The sequence below is a fragment of the Nasonia vitripennis genome, chromosome 1 (assembly GCF_009193385.2).
Source record: "Nasonia vitripennis strain AsymCx chromosome 1, Nvit_psr_1.1, whole genome shotgun sequence".
Taxonomy (NCBI): domain Eukaryota; kingdom Metazoa; phylum Arthropoda; class Insecta; order Hymenoptera; family Pteromalidae; genus Nasonia; species Nasonia vitripennis.
Genome location: NC_045757.1, coordinates 15,527,696 through 15,546,495, shown reverse-complemented (window position 1 = coordinate 15,546,495; position 18,800 = coordinate 15,527,696). Strand labels below are relative to the sequence as shown.

Genomic DNA, 18,800 nt, shown 5'->3' with positions numbered 1-18,800 from the left:
GGTTGTATCAAACGATGCAAAATTTCATATTATCAATAACTAATTCGAATTATTCGAAATATTACTCACGGAGAACACCAACAAAATATAAAAATAAGTAAGTATAGAACCTGTATGACCGACGGAGCAGTTAGTTACAAAAATATATTCGCCGAATCAAGGGACCGTGTTAACCATCAATATCATCGCATCTTCGATCGAGATGAGAGTCTATAGAAAGGAGTAGATCGCAGCCATTTTCGTTAATCAGGTGACTTCTGTGTACCTCGTTTTAACGTTATAAAATCCCTGTATAAGTATATATACATACATCTCAAGCAGACTTTGATTTTCACACGTAAACAGTACACGTAGATATATAGCTATAGCTGGTTGGCGTCACTGTATCCACGGACTGGAGTCGACGAAAGCCCCGTTCATTTTACACGTTAACAATTGTCACTTTTGAACGTAAGACTGCTGCTATCGGGAGCCGGTTGATCTGATATACGTGGCAAGAACTTGCTTTTCGAAGACTTTTTCAAGCAAGGAGGTCTACTAAATACGGTGAGTTTTTTAATAGCTCTGTTTGGAAGGGAAATACATATTCGAGTTTATGCTCTTAGGCAAATATTCATGAATTTTCGCGTTAATTTTCTCGTTATTTGTCGTTCGCTGTACTTTGCTTTACTGACTTTTTGAAAACTGTATTTTTTCAGCAAGCACAATGACAGGCAAAATGACTCTAAAAGATATAAAGGATAAGCTCGATGATGATACGCTGGATCTCAGTTTATGTGATTTAGAAGAAGTGCCTGTAAAAGAAATTGTAAGCATATTGTTGATATAAGTAGACCTTGAAAATCCACTGATCATTAACGATGATATTTCTTCTTTTAGTCTACTATCAAAAGGTTTTCTCATCTAGATTTATCAAACAATGCACTGGTTACATTACCCGTGAGTATAACAAGTACTTATTCAACTGTGCTTTAATTAAATGTTAATATCTAAAAATATGGTTTTCATTACAGAAAACTTTTGCAACTCTGACGCAAATAATAAAGTTAGACTTGAGTAAAAATATGTTAACTGAAATACCTGAAAATTTTGGAGAACTTAAGCAGTTGAGGCATCTGGATCTATACAGCAACAAAATCAGTAGGCTTCCCTTAAGTTTAGGAGAATTGAAGAACCTAAAGTGGTTGGATTTGAAAGAGAATCCACTGACCCCTGCAGTAGCCAGTATCGCTGGTCCATGCAGTAATGCCAGCGAGTGCCAAGCTTGTGCTAAAAATATTGTTACATATCTTGCCAATGTCAAAACGACCATAAATGAGGAGAAACAGCGCCGTCTCACTGCTGTACAGGGTAAGATATTTTTTGCGATCATGTAGACCATAAATATCTAGACAACTATCCAATCACTAATCAGAGTTATTTGTTTAGAAATTGAAAAGACTACAGCTAGCAATAAAAAAGAAGCCAAGAAGAAGAAGAAAAATGCAGAGAAAAAAGCTGCTGAGAAGGAAAAGTCTCCGATTGTTAAGAAGGAGCCACCACAAGAGAAAAATAGTGTACCAAAATCTCCTAAATCAAAAGTTGATGAGCATTCTAGTAAAAGAAAAGATAGCAATGGTAAGTTCTGGGTAAATATTAGGTTACAAGTTTTTCATTTTATTAAGTTAGACATAAAATTAATTGGATATTTTATTTTAGCAGGAGTATTCAGTCTCCTTTGCAGAGCCTTCATTTCGTTGATTATGTGGTCAGTTTTCTTCGCTCTCCTGGCAATCACTGTTTTAGCTGTATTTCCAATGTATAATGAGCAGCAATCAGAAGAAATCTTCAAGTACGTCGAGGTTCAAACAGGTGTGCCGTTAAAACATTATCATCACGAGGGTATTAGATTATTAGAATCGTTCATTGACAAAACGAAGTTGTGGACTAATCACACGCGAGAGTTGGTAGAGAAAACTTACCAGCAGTACTTTTTAGATGAGTCTGCCACTCAAACAACTAAGAAAAATTAATTCGCAAATTGTGAAAGGTCTTTGGGCTCCCTCGCAATTTTTCTTCTTCTAAAAATTTTGAACGAACAAATCAATTGTATATGAGACTTATCGGTTGTAATAATTTTTAATGATTTCTTATTTCTTTCTTTCTTTTGAAAGAGCGCATACGCGTTTGCCACCAAGTGGCAGTAAGCATCAGTTTTTAACATCGTACTTTTAGTAGGAATTTTATTTAGTCAAGAAGCTCTCGCATTTTTGAGAAATCGTTTTTATTTCTACATTCCACCCGCAAAGTCTGATTGAAAAAAAAAATTATTTAAGTACTGATATAATCTAATCATAATAAAAATGTTATTGTACTGTTATATAAATAAAGATAACTACGTTTCTCGATGATAGAAAAAATTTTTCTTCTCTCACAAATACATAGTCTTAACTGTTTACTAATAGGGACTAAAATTAAGTAAGTTGCTTGTAAAAACAAAGTTTTTACTCGCGACATCAAAGTAACTATAACTGTCGTATAGGTTTTTATTCGTAGCAGAAAAAATTGCTTGATATAGTACAAAGGTATGAAAAGACATTGGTGAGTCTTTCTACGTAAGATGATTGTTTGATGATATAGTATAGAGAAAACATGCATTTGTAACTACGAAAGGCAATTTTATAGGGAAGAAAGAAATACACGTACAAATTAATCAAAACTTTTCTGTGTTTACTTATTTTCGAGAGCAGCTATTTTTGCAGGAAGCAATTCGTTGAAAGTTTATTTGATGCGCGGAAACCCGCAAAGTTGGTCGGCTATACTTCATGTTGCAAAAATAATTCATAATGATTGGTTTGCACAAGATGGGTAAGAAAATTGCTATGCGACTTACAACAGATGTACTGCACAGTGTGTAAGATGATTACTCAATTTATCTTGAACATCGGGGAAACTTTGTTTGCTTCTTTATATAACACGTTATACATAAATAGCTTTCTGCGCGGATACTGTCTGGAAATTACAAGCTATTTTTGAGCTAATTGTCCAACATAAAGATAGCATAGCATGATGTAAAAACTTCATGCACTAATTTCATTTGGAAAATAGATTATAATTACGTTCCCCACTCGATGGTTTTCAAGACAAATTAAATTTTATTATAAACAACAATTGACGTGTTAATCTTATAATTTTACGTTCAGCTGAGCTCAAAAAATATCCTCCAGATCAAATTTCAAACATAGCTCTTGCGCGTATCAGCAGAAAGAGAAATTACTTTTCCTCCACGGCCTGCAGTAGAAAGAAATAGGATATCGTCGTGTTTACTATCTAAAACAAAGTGGGAATACGACGTTATTATCGTTTCAAAGCAGACGCACACGATTCGCAACTCTCGCAACCTTTTCGAACATCTCCATCGAGACGATGAAAAATCCGTTAGCTCTGAGAACGATCGGCCGCTGCGACTGTATGATCAGAACGTCCTTCATCAATCTCAAATCTCCGGAGCCCGGCCAGTTGGACGTGTAAATTGCGTTTTGACACTTTTCGCTCTGCTTCGATATAGGAATTATCAGTGTACATAGATAGATAAAGTACGCGCATTCATCCATCAGCTAAATCAAACACACGAATCGTGCGATTTTTCAGTGCGTGCAAAGAAGAAAACAGAACGACTAAAGAACATGAAAAGACAGTCGTGCAATTAGCGATGAAATGCACAAAGTACGCACTTCCTGCGAGACGAGCGAGCCGTAGTAGGCATAGGTGAAAGACTGGAGCAGTTTCAGCGTGATGTAGGATGTGAAAAAAATCACTCTCGTCACGGTCATGTGTTTCTTCGCCTGTGCGGGCAAAAAACGCAGCATCAGCGTTGCGCGAACCTCTCGAGATTAACGGGGAAATTTCGCGGATCGTTAAGTCGGCGCCGCGCGCGCTGCGCTTGTATTCTCGCGAACCATTAGAATTTTTACAGAGGCGGTTTGCGCTTCGGCTATTAGACGGTTGATTCCTCGTTGTTGTTTTTCTTTTTATACGCGCGATCTGAATTCGTTCTCCCGTGAGTCTGAGCAGTTCGAAGTATCCAAGTTTATGTGGATAATTTTACTGGTTTAAACTAATATTATTTTTCATCGGCTTTCAGTCTCGAGTCTATTGACATATTAAGTCAAACAAGAATTTATCGCAAGTTTGTCATTCAATAAGTATGACTAACGCAACAGAACAAACGTCGATAAGTACAACAGAGGAGCTCCCTTCTCACTCACCTGATCAGCCTGATACAGAATGCTGCACATGATGATGGCACTGGTCACGTAAGTCCAGAGTACGACCAGCCCGTAGACCCTCTGCAGCGCCTCCTTGGCTCTCAGCACCAGCTGATGCGTCCTCACGCAGTCCCTCAGCTCCACGATGTAACCCGGATCGTCGGGTTGCAATTTTGCGAATCTGTCGGCGAGACTACGCAGCAGCCCACACATTCGAAAGCTGTGCAGCCCGAACGCGTTGTCCACGCTGCAGACGACGTTCCAGACGAACACTACGGAGATCGATTCGACGAAGCAGACGCACCAGTAGACTCTGCCGCCCGGCTCCACTGCGAACGGGTATCTGCCCTGCGGAGGAATGTTATCGGGCTGTGTGTGCTTCGATAAAAAGGCGTGTACGTGCAGTAAAGTTATACTCGTGAAGAAGAAACATTTTTCAAAAAAGTAGGTATAGGTTTCGCTTTTCTGCCAAGTAAACGCAACTGTGCGACTAACGATTTTCTTGCCTGATAGATCTGTGTGAGCTTCTTGTACTTGAAGATGAACACGAGGGGGACGAGAGTGTAGAAAACGAGCGCCGTAGCTGTGAGACCAGCCACGATGCACATAAACCTCGTGTACACCGAGATGCTCTGGAGAAGCAGGGGTCTGCGATCCTCGCGCTTCAGCTCATCCTCGAACCGGCGCCCGAGACAGTCGTTCAGCATTACGAGGTCCTTGCGGTAGACCAGGTAACAAAGCACCTATGATTCTGCATAATGTTGTCTCAAGGCAAACGCAAAGTCGATGTACCTTCAAAACCGAGGTATAAAAGCTGAAAGCGTTGCTCATCCCCTTGGCGAAGAGCGAGACGTGGGCGATGTTATCGATGCAGTATGCAAAAACCTTCGCCCCGAGGGCGGCGATGACGAAAGTCGCGGAGAACGTGAGCACCCTGTAGAGCCTGCAGGTGTCCTCGAGATGCGGCCATATCCCGCTCAACAACAAAAGCCTCCTCACGACGTTCCGGTACCTCGCGTACTTGGCCAACTTTGCCTCCATAACGCTGCAATTTCTCGATAACACTGATGATGACGCGTATCAGCGGGGATCGATGAGAGCTATGTCGAGAACTTTTCACGACTCGCCTACTATTACACCGCGTAATGTTATATGTATACGATCGCGAACTGGAATGAGACATAATTCATGAGAGTTATATGGCTAAGTGCCGAAATTGCGCTCGACGATCGCCGTGTGTTTATGTCGATGCTGTCTCATTACGTCATTGAATTTACCCTTTCAGGGGACACTTACTCTGACGCAGTGTTATGCAAAGGAAGAAAGCGCTTTTCTTTGTATACTTTGCGGCAGGGAGTGTTGTGGGATTCTATAAGGACGTGCATCGAAACGAAATCTAGAAAGTTTTCAATTCCATTGTGGCGTAGAAGGTAATGTATCCAATTCTATTATGTACGGATTCGTGAGAGGTAAATTTATAAACCGCATTTTATCGTAATAACGCACCCAAGTCTAAAAATAAATCTCCCGGACGCTCAATCGAGCGAAAGCCGTGTATGCTTTCGGCAAAGATGTATCCAGGCAAGAGTGAGAGAGAGAGAGAGAGAGAGAGAGTTTGTCGCGGCTATTTGCGCTTCTACGTAAGTATTGGCGAACACATCGCGTCTGGATGTCCTTCACACATCGCTCGTGCGAAACTGCGTCTCAGGGTTACACGAACGAGCCGCCGGATAAGTAGTCGGAGTAGACTAAGCGTGGTACCAGTGCGTCGAGGCTTCGACTAGCCTTACGGTTAAAAAAAAAAAAACTATAACAGGAGGCATGTGAGAAACGCCCGGACAGATTTATGGAGGAGGATACATTGCGGAGCAAAAACAGACCGGAGGTTTGCTTCTGGTGTGCGGATATATTGGGGTATCGGTTGCAGATGTGGGTACACGTGTTATCGCTTGATTTTTATTAGGATCCATCACGATAGTGTCTATATGCTTTCGAGTTCGATCGTAGAAGCAGCGGTATTATAGTCGCGTAAAAATATAAGCGTCAAATCCTCGTATAGAATATTACAAACCGCATGCATCAAAGCAGTCAACAAAGTCTCACAAAAACATACACTGCCTAGAATCTCAGCAGCACTCAAGATGCCGAGTTACACAGATATATTTCGGTCCGCAGCATGAGTGCTCGCGATCCTCCGGAGCATCCGCAGCTCTTGGGGGGCACGTTTAAATCTGTCCGAGAGCTTCTCTCGCGCAGCGCGCCTGAGCATAATCGCTTCTCTCCTCTGTACAACTCGCCAAGAAGAAATTACGAAGGCGGCTTCAAATGAAAGCGACGTCATCGCGATTGTAGAATGTTGTTCCGCGAACGATTTGCATCTGCGACGTTGTTTTTTCGTACGCCTCAATTTAGGCGAGCCTTATGCTCGAATTAAGCGACTACGTCGCTCGTTTAATTCGGGCTGATAAAATTCTGCATAACGGCTCGGCAGAGGCGCGAGAAAGTCCGACATTCTGGTGGCAAAAATAAACAATGCGACTTTCCATTTCTCTCGAGAGTCGCGCGGCGCGGTATTTAAATTGAAAAGTGAAAAGGCAAAGGCTCGAGTATAATATCGTCGATAATACATTTTTTCTTAGTATTACGGGTCAGAGGTCGTTGCCGCGCGCGCTCGCGCGCGAGCGGCGCTAATAAAATTCGTGTGCAGAGCCACTTGAAGCGAGCCTCGCTTTTTTACGCGCGCGCCGACACGATCCATTGACTCTCGCGGTGTGGGGCAATTAAGAGTATGCTTGTGACGAGCGACGGGGAGAGATGCGATGCTCGAAAGCGAAGGAGAGAAAACAAGAGTTAGTCAACGGGCGCGAGAATATATGAGTCACGCACGTCGTCGGTTATGTGCCGGCGACGCGATTGCTCCCTAAATTTTGGCTGTAGAGCTGGCGCCGAGTATGTGGGAGGCGGACGCGAGGCTACTGAATTTCGATGCGGGCCGTTCGGAAGGCGTTAGATTTCGATATTTTCGACTATTTTGAATCAGATATTAAAAATAAGCCTAATGGCAAACAATATCCAGATCATCAACTTCGATTCACGTTGTAGAGTTTATAATGATACAAATGCGCAGTGCCAACTACACGGATGGATTGCGCAAGAAAAACATTTAGATCTAAAAACAATGCTGCGAACGGATAGTTAGGTAATCGCGGACGAGAAAAAAGACTGCAATGTATTTACGTGAGAAACGTGTAAGTATAGGTGTGTGCAAAGAATCAAGTGTCATTATGTGAGACGCCGGTATAATATTATAATGGTACAACATAATACTGAATCGCTTTGAAGTATCGAGATTCCTGAAATAATCTAATCTAGCGTCTCGATAAAGCAATATTTAATCGTAATAATTCGCTGATTTTTCAAATAAAAAAAGCGCAACTTCAGCGCGCGCGCGCGGCGCATTCCCTGCGCGTGTATCGAAATACAATACACACATTTACATGCATATAGGTGAGTCTTGCAGCAGTGTAAAACGACCCATCGATTACTGCGTCGAATGAATGAATCAACACTAATTTAATGGATCGTCCGAAACAATGATATACACGCGTGCATAAGCTGCAATTTCTCATTCGACAACCCGTAATCAATTCATTCATCGATTCACCAACGCTCGCAATAAACGAGATTTGTATAATCGTAGGTCGGTGTCTAAAGATTCTAATTACGACAGTCTAATAGACCCTACTCAGACAAAATTTCACAACGTCGCATCGCCAGGATTTATCGCCAAAACACACACCCTACTCCGCCCAGTTCACGTCCACCCGCGCGATAAACCTCAGCTCCGAAAAAAATCACGCCTCGGTCCCTCCCCGAAAGAAGAAAAAAAGAATCCACGGACAACTCGGTTATGCAAAAGGCAGCTCGAGCAAGGAATGCGCCTCCTGCATCGAGGGCTCTGCCGGCACAAAATCCTCTCTCTCTCTCTCTCTCTCTCTCTCTCTCTCTCTCTCTCTCTCTCTCTTTCTCTTAGCCGCAAGAGCGCCGTTAGGGGCATCATCATCGTATGGCAGTGCAGTGGAGCGCTCGGCGGCATGATGTCACGCCCGAGACGCGGCGCGGAGAGGATAGCCGACTCGCTGCACGGAGTCTCGGCGGGAGTCGCCTGCGGCCGTCCGCGCGTGCAACACGACGACTCGGAGTCCGCTTTTAAAATTCTCCGCGTGAGTGCGGACGTACGTAAGCCAATACGCTCGTATAGAGGCGATCGACTTTCGAATTTCCCGCCAATTGCGACTGATGCATCGCAGTGTGCTGATATATCCTCGTGTCTTACAGGTACACACAATACGATACGAGTTTGGAATTTCGAAGGCAAAAGACGATTGCGCGCGAGGCTAGATCGCCTCGTGCCACTTTGTGTATAAAGCGCGTGTGTGCAGCTGATGCATATAACTTTTCCTTCGAGCGTGTGTGATATTGTTATACACGCGCGACGAGGAGAAGAAATTAAGTGCAGCGGTGTGGATAAGCCGAAGATTGGCGGACGATAAGCAGGTATGGTATATGTAATCGCTGGTCAGCCAGGCATTTCCAGACGAGCACGCGAAGGAGATTGTTCACGTGTGTATATACGCGGGAGTGACAGAAACGAGAGTGGATATATCGATGTTGTCATTTTGTTGTTATCGGCCGATTGCTCGTTTGTCGCGTTTGTGATTTAATTTTGCGTGTCGTCATTTTTGTTATATATACTATACACTGTTGCGTATATATAGACGAAACATTAAGTTAACGCTGTTTTAGTGTATGCAACGTGAAATAATTGGCCGCGTCCGTTGTTGTAATTATTCAAGCGGTGCTCTAAATAGCCATTGTTTCGCGTATTTATAAAATTACCGTTCGCCGCGAAGTTACGAATTTTCATAACAGTTTTATAAAGCGCTGAATCGATTTCCTATTCCTCGGTTCCACAACCGCGTATCCGCAGCAAATTGAAATCCGTATATACTGCATATAATTATCCTGTAAGCGTCGAACTCGATAATCCAAAACTTTATCAATCGATAAACACACTGCACCGCACTGCAGCCGCAAAAAATGCTTCTAAAAGAGGCGGTGTAACATTGACTCTCCCATTAATATTCATGGCCCCGCGCGTGAATCACGAATTTTTTCGGTCTCGATCTTCACTTTAATAAAACTCTGCGCATTACCTATAAGATCTTATCTAGCGCGCGATGAGCGACAATAACGTAAACCGTGTACTATATATACTAGCGAAGCTAAAGATTGCAAAAAGAAGAAGCGAATAACACGGATCGCGTGCAATTATCCGCGCGCAGAGGCGGTGGCCGCTCAATGCTGGCTTTTATCCTCGCACATATACGTACTATATAACGTGCGCGTGTAAACGGCCGCCGCCGCTACCGTACACATTTTTATGGCTCGTATAGCCGGCGGCGGTCTGTAAGTATAAGTATGACAACGCGACGGTCGCCGATGGAAAATCGTGAAATTCAGCTGCGCTGAATGTTTAACGGTATGCGAAAGTGATTTGGCTCAGTAAAGTTCCTTAATTGTTTATCACAGTTTCAGCGAGCAAAGTTAATTAACTCTAAACAGTATAAGAATATGGTATACAGGACTTATTAATATTGAAATTTATTATCAGCACCGCAGCAGACAAAAGGCTTATCCTGACTCACCATTAAAATTAAAACAAAACGAGCGCGCGCGCGCGTACATCCTTTTATCGTTTTCAATTTCTCCTCTTGTTCTCCGCAGAGAAAATACAATCGCAGAGAGAAAGAGAAGAGCGATGCGTAATAGCCGATAACGCAGCCGCCGTATATCAGTTATCACGAAACGCATCCTCCCGTCGGCATCCTGTTGCGGCGCAGAAATTTCCTTCCTCCCACATCGTCATCCGTCAGCTCTTTCGACGGCAGCGCACTTTTACACATCGCCCGATCAATCATCTAAAGCGTATACACACAGCGGCAGATGACTAGGAGAGAAAAGAGCACACGACAGAGGAGCCAACTGTACACATACACACGCTGCCGCTGTCAACAGTCGATCTGACGAACGGCCGTATTTGCACGACGGAATGATGCAGGACGCAGTCGTCGGCTCGACGCAGTAGTAGCAGTGCCGTTCGCCGTTTACAAGAGTCAAGATGCAGGAGCTGAACGGAGAGTTCGCGAGCGTCCTGCGCGGTGAGTCGAGACGCTTTGTTATTTTATAGCGACACTTTCGCGATGCTAGATGCGCCTGGATGATGACGAGCGACTGTGTGTTGAACGGTTCTTTGTTGTGAATTATTGAGACGTGATTCGCTGCGGATCGTTGCTTTCGTTCCGCTCGCGTAGAGCGATTGTATACCTGATGATGATGATGACGATGATGATGATGATGATGATGATGATGGTTTGAGATTGTATGGAAATCATTTCTCACCCGAATTCCCAGATCTCGTAGACTTCCTGGAATGCCTGAGCGAAGTCGAGCTTCCCGAGGTTCTCCAGGTCACGCACGAGTCTCTGCTGAGCCGCTCGAAGAATATTCTCCAGCAATGTCCGAACGCGCCGGATTCCCCGGAACCCTATCTGGACATGAACGCCGGCAAGAGTCTGCACCTCCTGCGCACGGGGATGGGCGACGAAGCCGAGCAGCCCCAGGAGTACATCGCCGCTGACGAGAGCCAGGTATATAGAGATGAAGTTTCTTATTTGAATTTGTAAACAAGCATTTACCGCAGCATCTGCTTTTGTCATCAGAGGAGGGAAAGTCGCGAAACCTTTTGATTGCTTTTTTGCTTTTTATTACTCACTTATAAACCGCATTTAATGACATGGCGCAATGATTTCCCCTCCAGCGCGGCTCGCTGCAGCACTACTACGAGACCTTCCAGGACTTCTCGGGTAACGGCGCAAATAGTAAGCCGAAAGACTGCGCCAAGACTGAAGCCGACAAGGAGATGGATGACGTCGTGCTGCTCTACGCGAGTTTCACGGCTAGTCAGGCCAAGAGTCGATCCGCCAAGTCCGGCTCGCTGCTGCATCTCAAGAGGGAGAGGAAGATGTTCGCGCCGTTCAACGTCTTTCTGCAGGACAGACAGTGCTGGGTCAGTTTGCAGGATGATAACGAACTTTAATGCACGTGTAAGATGAATTTTGATCGATGTTTTTAAAAATTCTTAGGTGAGTCTGCTCGGTTCACACCTGCTCCTCTTCGCGAACGAGCGCGAGAGTCGTCCCTACCTGGTGATCCCTCTTCGAGGCTACAAGAGCCGTCCGGCGCCAGGAGCCCTGGCGCGAGATCCTCGTCGTAGCGAAGGTGCGTTCGAGATCTACTGTCCGGGCGACAGGACTTTCCAGTTCGTCGCCAAGACTGCCCAGGAGATGAAGGAGTGGGTGGCCGCCGTTACCGAGAGTCTCGAGCCGGAGGAATGCGGGGGACGATCGGCAACGAGGGCCGCCACTTTCGCCGAGATCCTGGAGCTCGAGTCGACCGAACGCATGTGCATCGAGAGGGTCAAGGAGGAGAAGGAGAAGTACCAGGACGTCTTGAATTCGCCAAAGGTTCGTTTGCATTCGCTTTCGATTCGTGGACGTGTTTTATGAGTGATCGGTTTATTCTTCCAGTCAAAGACCAAAGACAAGCAGCCGATCGCGAAACCGGTTACTTCGGAAAAGGACAAGGAAAAATCTTCCGAAAAAGCACTGACTGTGGAAGAGGAAGCTCCGCCACTACCGGTCCGATCTCGAGAACTACCGGCTCTGCCAGCCCAGGACAGGATCTCGTACGAGGTTCGCGAGGAGCCCTATGACGAGGAGGGACTCTACCACAGAATAGAGGACATCCGTGCCCAGAGGGAGTACCAGAATTGTCAGGCACGATCGAGTAAGAAAATCGATGATTCCAATGCAGCCAAGATCGATCTCATTCAAGAGACTTACGATGACGTGGAGACGGTCGCTGTAAAGAGATCGAGGACTGAAGAGCCCATGGAAACCTACGACGACGTTCAGAGCGTCATGAAGAGCCAGGAGGAGCCCATATCTTATGACGACGTACAGGTAAATATCGAATATGACGTGTATGTCAAGACGTGAAAAAGGTTTTCTCTCACACCGATGATTTTCTAAAATTAGAGCATAGCAGAGGACATCCGCGCAAAGTCCGAGAAAGAAAAGTCTCCCGCCAAGCCTTTGAAATCGCCTATGAAATTGTCTTTCTTCGATCGGGTCCGCAATCGTAAGGATTCCACGAAGAAGGACGACAAAAAGTCCAAATCTCCAACCCCTCCTCTAGCCTCTTCACCGCCACCAACGTCACCGACATCGACCACGAGTAGTAGCGATAACAAGGCAAACGGAAACCTCGAGCTCCCTAGTTACGATGATGTCTCGAATCTGATTTCGGTCAACAAAGAGGCTTGCTCTAGTCCCCAAGGGATGGAGGAAGAATATCTCTGCCCACCACCCCCGAGACCGATTTACTCGAGACCACCGACAATCATCAGGTGTGCTATAACGGATGAGATATACGATGACATCGGCTCGTGTATCGAGGTGAATGGAAATGGTTGCCAAGGCTGCGCGGGCGTCGATGTTATCAAGAGCTATCCCGAGAGTGAGCGCAACTTCGATAATAGATATAACGATAATCATTGAAATTGTAATAATAATCAAGCGATCTCCTTCCAGAAAACTGCTCCTTCCTCTCAGACCTCCAGCTGAGCATCGATCAGGAGCACTACCAGGTCCCCAAGTCTAACAGCCGCATAATTCTGGATCACCACCAAGACGAACTGTACGACGATGTCACCCTATCCGCGACCTTTAAAAATCGACAGCGCGACTCCGTCACATCTTGCGCCAGTCCAAGCGTTTGGAGTCGTTTGAGCGGTGGCAGAAGGCCTCGGTTCCTCGACTATGTCGCTAGACAAACATCATTTAGCGAGTCGTCGGGGACGAATGGAGATGGACATGCTGAACACCAGAACAGCGTCAAGGTCAAACCGATACAGAAGCTCATCAGCAAGATGGAGACGCTGGGAAAGACATCCAAAGCTAACGGTGTTACGAATTGATGAGGAGGCTATTGTTGTTTAGGTATTTTAGGCTGTAATTGTGCATAACTTGCGTTTAATGAAATATTGTGTATTTATGATTGCTTGTTTTTTGCATACGTTTCATACCAGTTGTGCTACTATTTCATTGATATTTTTATAAAACTTATGATTATTAATTATACGTGCGTTAAAATTGTGTGATAAACTACATTATATTAATCTGTTCTTCCATGAATTGTAAAGAGCGAAGCATAAACTTTTGACCAGTAAAAGTTCTCGAGCAGTGATAGACGACAGTTTTTGTAAAATTGTATAGTTTTATATATTGATTTCGATACTGTGTACTGCACGCAGCGATATTAAACTTTTTATAATAAAACCTTCCATAACATTTAGAACTTTTTTCCGCTTCGAACTCAACTTTCCATCGATACAATATTATGACTATAAAACTAAAGTTATACCGCAGTAGCTACATCCGGCAAAAAATGTCGACTGTGCAATCGTTTTTATAGTAAATCGCACGAACTCTAGTTGCAGTACAGTTTTAACGTGCGGCTGAAAGCAAAAAATCAACGTTGCATGTTGTACAACTTTTATTTTGTTTATAAACTCTCGTTCATCGTATAATTTTTTGTAGATTCGACGAAGCGTATACTACGATGTTTTCCTCGTCAAACTTTATGCCAGGGCACCATCCCTCGACTCTCTTCCAACTTCTTCACGTACAAGTCCGCAGCTATATCCGATACTTCCGGCCAGGCGTCCTTCTTCGATTCCTCGAGCTGCGTGTCCACGTCCTTGAATATCGCCTTCCTCATCGCCTAAAAGTATCGTTCAGACTCATCATTACGAATTTTCACTTACCTGCACTTTGTCGTGTTTTTACATTACCTCGATGTCTTCTTTGCTCTTCAAATTCTTCTCTTCCAAGAGGGTCGTGAAATTCTTGATGGGATCGTGCTTTTCCTGGATCGCTTTCACCTCCTCCCTGGTTCTGTAACTCGTGCCGGGATCGCTCATGCTGTGTCCGAAGTATCTGTAGGTAGTCACTTCGATGACTATAGGACCTTCGCGCAGTGCGTGTTCCCTTCCAAACTTTACGGCTTCGCGCACTTCTTCTATCTTCATCCCGTCGGCCTGTTCTCCAATGTGACAGTGCGAAAATTGATTTTGTACACATACAAACCTCTTCTATTGTAATCCTTATAAATTACCTTGATACCGGGTATGAGATCACCGCGAGTGTAAAACTTGTCGTTAGCCGAGTGCCGATGCGTAGCCGTGCCCATTCCGTACTTGTTGTTCTCGCATATGTAGACAGTTGGCAGGTTCCAGAGCTTCGACATATTCCAGGCCTCGTGGAGCTGGCCCTGAGAAGCGGCTCCGTCTCCGTAAAGAGTGAACGAAACTGCGCCGTTGCCGTTGTATTTGTGCGCGAATCCCAAACCAGCACCGATCGGCACCTGTATCGTTTTATTAATCGAAGCTCTTACGCTCTCCTAAGTGATGCATTAGGAAAATTTATAAAACAAATAGGCACTTTTCTGGCAATACTTTTTGCCATAGATGTATAACTTAGAGAATCAACAGTTTATTACCTGACCACCCACAATGCCCTCGCCGCCGTAAAAGTTCGGCCCATACATGTGCATGGAACCTCCTTTTCCTTTGGACGTGCCCGTCTTTCTACCCATTAATTCTGCAAACACCTGCCGAGCTGTCGAGCCAAACATCGAGGCAAAAGCGTGACATCGGTACGCCGTTATCACAGTGTCGTTCTCTTGCATCACAGATCTTGTTGCCACCGCTACTGCTTCCTAATTTATCACCATTGATACTGATGATTTACTTTTGATAAAATCATTCACTGAATTTCAATCAGATTTCATGCTTATTTTAAAATTAGTCCGTATATTGTAGAACTTATAGAACACTGAAAGTATCGTTACTTGTCCGGAATACAAGTGGCAGAATCCATTGATGAGTCTCGCTCGGTAAAGCTCCGCCGCCTTGTTCTCCATCCTCCGAATGTACAGCATCCTCTGAAGCATGAGCGTCGCCTCTTCCTCGGTGAGCTCAGCCGAAGTCGGTGGTCCCTTTTCCAGTCTGTACAACTCATATTTCTGGCCAAAACATCTCGTTTATTCGTCATCAAAGGTTAATTGAAGCTTCGCGATCGCCTTGACGGTTCTCGAAATTACCGGATTGATCTCGATTGACTTGCAGCGTTTTGGCGTGATGAGTAGTCTCAACGGAGCTACGATCTTTCGGACTTTGGTTAGCATTTTGTTATAGCTGGAGAGCATTCCGTACGAATGACAGTTCTAAAATGAGAACACGTTATTTTAAAGTATTCATCGAGCGATCGGCAATAACATCAATGAAATCGGTCGCGATCGCGAGACAAAAGCGAACCGGGCCGAATATAAAAATTGGTAATTTTCGTTCGAATATAGAAGTCGAACTCAATCCCTGCGGTTCTCACAAACGACTAAGCTTCCGACGTCCCCCTCCAAGCTTCATTTCAACCCTTCCACCGTCGCGTCGTCGAGCTTCAGTGGAATCGCCCAGTCGATCACATGATATAAACTTTAAACCGCAAAAAGCACTGCGTTCTCGCAATCGCGCGAAACTTTTGCATTTGATCGATATCTCGGCAAAGTAGCCTGCCCACAGCGCAGTCCGAACAGATTCATTGTCGAGGAAGGATTACATATATTGTGCACATGCTCTATTCTGTACAATAGAGCGTACATCATATCGTAGAGTTATGGAGCTCGAGGTACGGAAGTATGAAAACTACTCGAGAGATATTAAGAGGCTGCTGATAGTTTCGGGAATTTGGCCGAATTTTTATCCTGTACTGCAGAGGTTCGTTGCAGTGCTGGCAATTTGCTGTACCGCTATGACCTTCATGGGGGCTTTCAATTTCTGTTTGGAACACGTGTCGAATGTTGTGGTTTTGACCAGGGGGATGGGCTTGTTGTTTACGCTGCTCTCGACGGGTATGAAGGTAATATTGATAGCAGCAATTGGTGTTTTGAAACTACAATTAGAATTCAAAATTTATTTTAACAAAAATGCAATATTATTTTCTAAACAGAATTATTCTAATTCACGTTATATTTCTTCATTCGTGATAATCTCATTTCCGATCATATTTTATTATAATTAACGTAAAGAATCGATACGAAACCTTAGCAAAATTTCATTTCCTCAAAAGATCTGCGTATTTCTACACCATCAAAAAGACCTCATTCATCTGAACCAGCACTTATCGGCACGTTTCTTGGACGACCTGCAAAACAAAGCCTACCAGTCTCACGTCCTCGCTCGACTGCCAGCCTTCTCCGAGCTTTTCTACTCGTTGACATACACCATCGGCTCCACCGCTTTTCTGACAACCATCCTCATTCCTCTACTGGCACTGCGACACGGCAAGTACATACAAGTATGTCCCTCGATCTTTCCCTTCGAGTACGCGCCCGGAGGTCTGGTTTACTGGTTACTTCAACTCACCGAAGCCTTGGCTGCTTTCTTCGTCTGGGCGGTGACCAGTGGAGTGGACTCCGCATTCGGACTGTACACCCTGCAGATGTGCGGGGAGTTGAGGATACTGGGAAGCAAGTTCGAGAGTCTCAGAGTTTCGGACAAGTACAGAGAGGAGCTGAGGGAGTGCATCGAGAGACATCACTTACTCATGAAGGCGAGAGATTCGATGGAGAAGACTTTTGGCTTACTGGCCATATGGCTGGCGGTCTCCAGTGCGGTCATTCAGTGCACCCTCGTCTTTCAGGCGATGGAGGTGTGAACTCGACGATTCCGCGTTTGCTCGAAAGACTTTTCATGCACTCGATCAATTTTTGTTTGTTTGTATAGGTAGCCAAAAGTATGAATCCATTGAGGATCGGCTTCTTTTTCCTTTACATCGTTCTCAAGCTCTTGCAAGCTTTCATGTACGCCTGGTACGGAAATCTCATCGCTGAGGAGGTAAATGTGCTGCACTTATGTAGAACAGAATATTCCTTACCTCTATTACGGCTTTTCACCGAAATGTTTCAGAGTGCGATGTGTTTGAACGCGATCTACAACGCCAGATGGGCGGGCTGCGGTAACAGCAGATTCATGACCGACGTGCTGATCATCTTGTCGCAGAAGCCGTTGGTTTTCACAGCCAAGGGATGCGTGTCTCTCAAGATGGAAATATTCTCAAAAGTATACAGTCGTTGATGATTCAATGAATACTGTTTCCTGAAAACAAAGTATTTTACAAAATTAATTTCATCGCAGATTGTCAATACTTCGGTGTCGTACTTCTTTCTTCTGCGTACGCTGGATGAAGGCTCGCAAAATTGAAACGGCAACTAGTGCAGGGGAACATACAAGTGCGTAATATTATACACTAATTGTTATATACAAAAATAAATAAACGACTAAAATGTTGATGGTAATTATGATGAGTTGATTCGGTTTTTCTTCTCGTTTTTGTACATTACCCTTTATTTGTAATGGCCTTAGCGGTATAATGAAAGATACGAAGCAAAGTAAAGTAAGAAAATTCAAATGACAATGATAAAGATGAGAGACCAAAGATTTCGGGAGATCAATATTGTTTTAACGCGTATCCTGCAGTGTCTTCTTTTAACATAAAAGGTCGTAGGATGTGTCATTTTTATGTTAAAAGAATAGACCAGAAAAAGTTCAAGCAAGATTGATGCCACAAATATCTAATTATAAACTTTTCAATACCGACAAAATCCTTTCCAGTCAACTCGCAGGATCGAAATCCGCCCACAACCATCACACGATAATACTTTCCTCCTGTGAACCCCAGATCCGACTGAGCCCTTCCTCGCGTCTCCCCACTCGCGCTCAGCCCTACTCTTTCATTCGACCACTGTTCGGGTTAGGAGCGGAAGGATGATCCCTACTGAAAAAAATCAGATAACAATCAACTGATAATCAGCTGATATAATCATGCCAAAACATCAGCTGATTATCAGGTGATTTCGGCTCAGTATTTTTAATAAAGCTGATAGTTATAAATATGCGTTTATGTGAGATAAAATGTTGATATTTTTGTTTTTCAATAATTTAATTTAAACAAAATTTTTTTTAATTGTCAAAAAATAAAAATTTTCGAGCTCACAGCTAGAGTTTTCGTCCTGATGGTAACACCAGTACTGGCCCTCATTATTTGAAATTTATAAATTTTACTTATTTTAAACAAGTTATAATAAATATATTAAAGGTTACAAATTTTGAGTAATTATCACCTGATTATCACCTGATTATCATCAACATTTTATCTCACATAAACGCATATTTATAACTATCAGCTTTATTAAAAATACTGAGCCGAAATCACCTGATAATCAGCTGACGTTTTGGCATGATTATCAGCTGATTATCAGTTGATTGTCATCTGATTTTTTTCAGTAGGGATGTGTGTATGTAGTTTGGCTTAA

At 43.8% G+C, this 18,800-nt stretch overlaps 5 protein-coding genes across 12 annotated transcripts; 3 read left to right on the top strand and 2 right to left on the bottom strand.

The window, feature by feature from the left end:
- Positions 1–144: 144 nt before the first annotated feature.
- Positions 145–2,393, top strand: LOC100679854 (leucine-rich repeat-containing protein 59). The gene is made up of 7 exons (XM_031927750.2): positions 145–250; positions 346–546; positions 699–808; positions 880–939; positions 1,014–1,350; positions 1,429–1,617; positions 1,699–2,393. The coding sequence occupies exons 3-7, from the start codon at positions 707–709 to the stop codon at positions 2,010–2,012; spliced, it is 1,002 nt and encodes a 333-aa protein (XP_031783610.1). The 5' UTR covers positions 145–250; positions 346–546; positions 699–706; the 3' UTR covers positions 2,013–2,393.
- On the bottom strand, positions 2,160–6,058 carry Or261 (odorant receptor 261). Of its 4 annotated transcripts, none has more exons than XM_016981005.3 (6): positions 5,040–6,058; positions 4,754–4,990; positions 4,248–4,595; positions 3,714–3,824; positions 3,381–3,533; positions 2,160–3,309 (listed from the first exon to the last, which is right to left on the bottom strand). In XM_016981005.3, exons 1-6 carry the CDS (start codon positions 5,286–5,288, stop codon positions 3,253–3,255), a joined length of 1,155 nt encoding a protein of 384 aa, XP_016836494.1. In that variant the 5' UTR covers positions 5,289–6,058; the 3' UTR covers positions 2,160–3,252. The 4 variants fall into 4 exon arrangements, with proteins under 4 accessions (XP_016836494.1, XP_031778377.1, XP_016836498.1 ...); XM_031922517.2 differs by having other exon boundaries at positions 4,754–4,963; NM_001190675.1 differs by having other exon boundaries at positions 3,253–3,309; positions 5,049–5,288.
- A 1,608-nt stretch (positions 6,059–7,666) lies between these two features.
- Positions 7,667–13,724, top strand: LOC100121133. Of its 3 annotated transcripts, XM_008212678.4 has the most exons (9): positions 7,667–8,482; positions 8,586–8,804; positions 10,035–10,468; positions 10,722–10,957; positions 11,128–11,376; positions 11,453–11,833; positions 11,897–12,331; positions 12,407–12,887; positions 12,962–13,724. In XM_008212678.4, exons 3-9 carry the CDS (start codon positions 10,429–10,431, stop codon positions 13,345–13,347), a joined length of 2,208 nt encoding a protein of 735 aa, XP_008210900.1. In that variant the 5' UTR covers positions 7,667–8,482; positions 8,586–8,804; positions 10,035–10,428; the 3' UTR covers positions 13,348–13,724. The 3 variants fall into 3 exon arrangements, with proteins under 3 accessions (XP_008210900.1, XP_008210901.1, XP_001604719.1); XM_008212679.4 differs by lacking the exon at positions 8,586–8,804 and having other exon boundaries at positions 7,667–8,585; XM_001604669.5 differs by having other exon boundaries at positions 7,667–8,804.
- Positions 13,725–13,907: 183 nt separating this feature from the next.
- LOC100121105 (pyruvate dehydrogenase E1 component subunit alpha, mitochondrial-like) lies at positions 13,908–15,714 on the bottom strand. Of its 2 annotated transcripts, none has more exons than XM_001604641.5 (6): positions 15,534–15,714; positions 15,282–15,455; positions 14,931–15,149; positions 14,547–14,795; positions 14,224–14,469; positions 13,908–14,153 (listed from the first exon to the last, which is right to left on the bottom strand). In XM_001604641.5, exons 1-6 carry the CDS (start codon positions 15,636–15,638, stop codon positions 14,004–14,006), a joined length of 1,143 nt encoding a protein of 380 aa, XP_001604691.2. In that variant the 5' UTR covers positions 15,639–15,714; the 3' UTR covers positions 13,908–14,003. The 2 variants fall into 2 exon arrangements, with proteins under 2 accessions (XP_001604691.2, XP_031783600.1); XM_031927740.1 differs by having other exon boundaries at positions 14,547–14,831; positions 15,534–15,666.
- A 295-nt stretch (positions 15,715–16,009) lies between these two features.
- On the top strand, positions 16,010–17,783 carry Or260 (odorant receptor 260). 2 transcript variants are annotated; one of them, XM_031922511.1, is made up of 6 exons: positions 16,010–16,114; positions 16,202–16,345; positions 16,556–17,137; positions 17,212–17,322; positions 17,395–17,547; positions 17,623–17,783. In XM_031922511.1, the coding sequence occupies exons 1-6, from the start codon at positions 16,103–16,105 to the stop codon at positions 17,686–17,688; spliced, it is 1,068 nt and encodes a 355-aa protein (XP_031778371.1). In that variant the 5' UTR covers positions 16,010–16,102; the 3' UTR covers positions 17,689–17,783. The 2 variants fall into 2 exon arrangements, with proteins under 2 accessions (XP_031778371.1, NP_001177603.1); NM_001190674.1 differs by having other exon boundaries at positions 16,103–16,345; positions 17,623–17,688.
- The last annotated feature ends 1,017 nt before the right edge of the window (positions 17,784–18,800 follow it).

Coding starts and splice junctions, on each gene's coding strand:
- LOC100679854 (XM_031927750.2), top strand. CDS start 707: ATGACAGGCAAAATGACTCTAAAAGATATAAAGGATAAGCTCGATGAT. Junction 809..879: donor AAGTGCCTGTAAAAGAAATT/GTAAGCATATTG, acceptor TTCTTCTTTTAG/TCTACTATCAAAAGGTTTTC. Junction 1,351..1,428: donor CCGTCTCACTGCTGTACAGG/GTAAGATATTTT, acceptor TTATTTGTTTAG/AAATTGAAAAGACTACAGCT.
- Or261 (XM_016981005.3), bottom strand. CDS start 5,288: ATGGAGGCAAAGTTGGCCAAGTACGCGAGGTACCGGAACGTCGTGAGG. Junction 4,596..4,753: donor AGCTCACACAGATCTATCAG/GCAAGAAAATCG, acceptor ATTCCTCCGCAG/GGCAGATACCCGTTCGCAGT. Junction 3,825..4,247: donor TTCTGTATCAGGCTGATCAG/GTGAGTGAGAAG, acceptor TTGCCCGCACAG/GCGAAGAAACACATGACCGT.
- LOC100121133 (XM_008212678.4), top strand. CDS start 10,429: ATGCAGGAGCTGAACGGAGAGTTCGCGAGCGTCCTGCGCG. Junction 10,958..11,127: donor TCGCCGCTGACGAGAGCCAG/GTATATAGAGAT, acceptor TTTCCCCTCCAG/CGCGGCTCGCTGCAGCACTA. Junction 12,332..12,406: donor TATCTTATGACGACGTACAG/GTAAATATCGAA, acceptor TTCTAAAATTAG/AGCATAGCAGAGGACATCCG.
- LOC100121105 (XM_031927740.1), bottom strand. CDS start 15,638: ATGCTCTCCAGCTATAACAAAATGCTAACCAAAGTCCGAAAGATCGTA. Junction 15,456..15,533: donor AGTCAATCGAGATCAATCCG/GTAATTTCGAGA, acceptor TGTTTTGGCCAG/AAATATGAGTTGTACAGACT. Junction 15,150..15,281: donor GCCACTTGTATTCCGGACAA/GTAACGATACTT, acceptor GTGATAAATTAG/GAAGCAGTAGCGGTGGCAAC.
- Or260 (NM_001190674.1), top strand. CDS start 16,103: ATGGAGCTCGAGGTACGGAAGTATGAAAACTACTCGAGAGATATTAAG. Junction 17,323..17,394: donor GAAATCTCATCGCTGAGGAG/GTAAATGTGCTG, acceptor GAAATGTTTCAG/AGTGCGATGTGTTTGAACGC. Junction 17,548..17,622: donor AGATGGAAATATTCTCAAAA/GTATACAGTCGT, acceptor ATTTCATCGCAG/ATTGTCAATACTTCGGTGTC.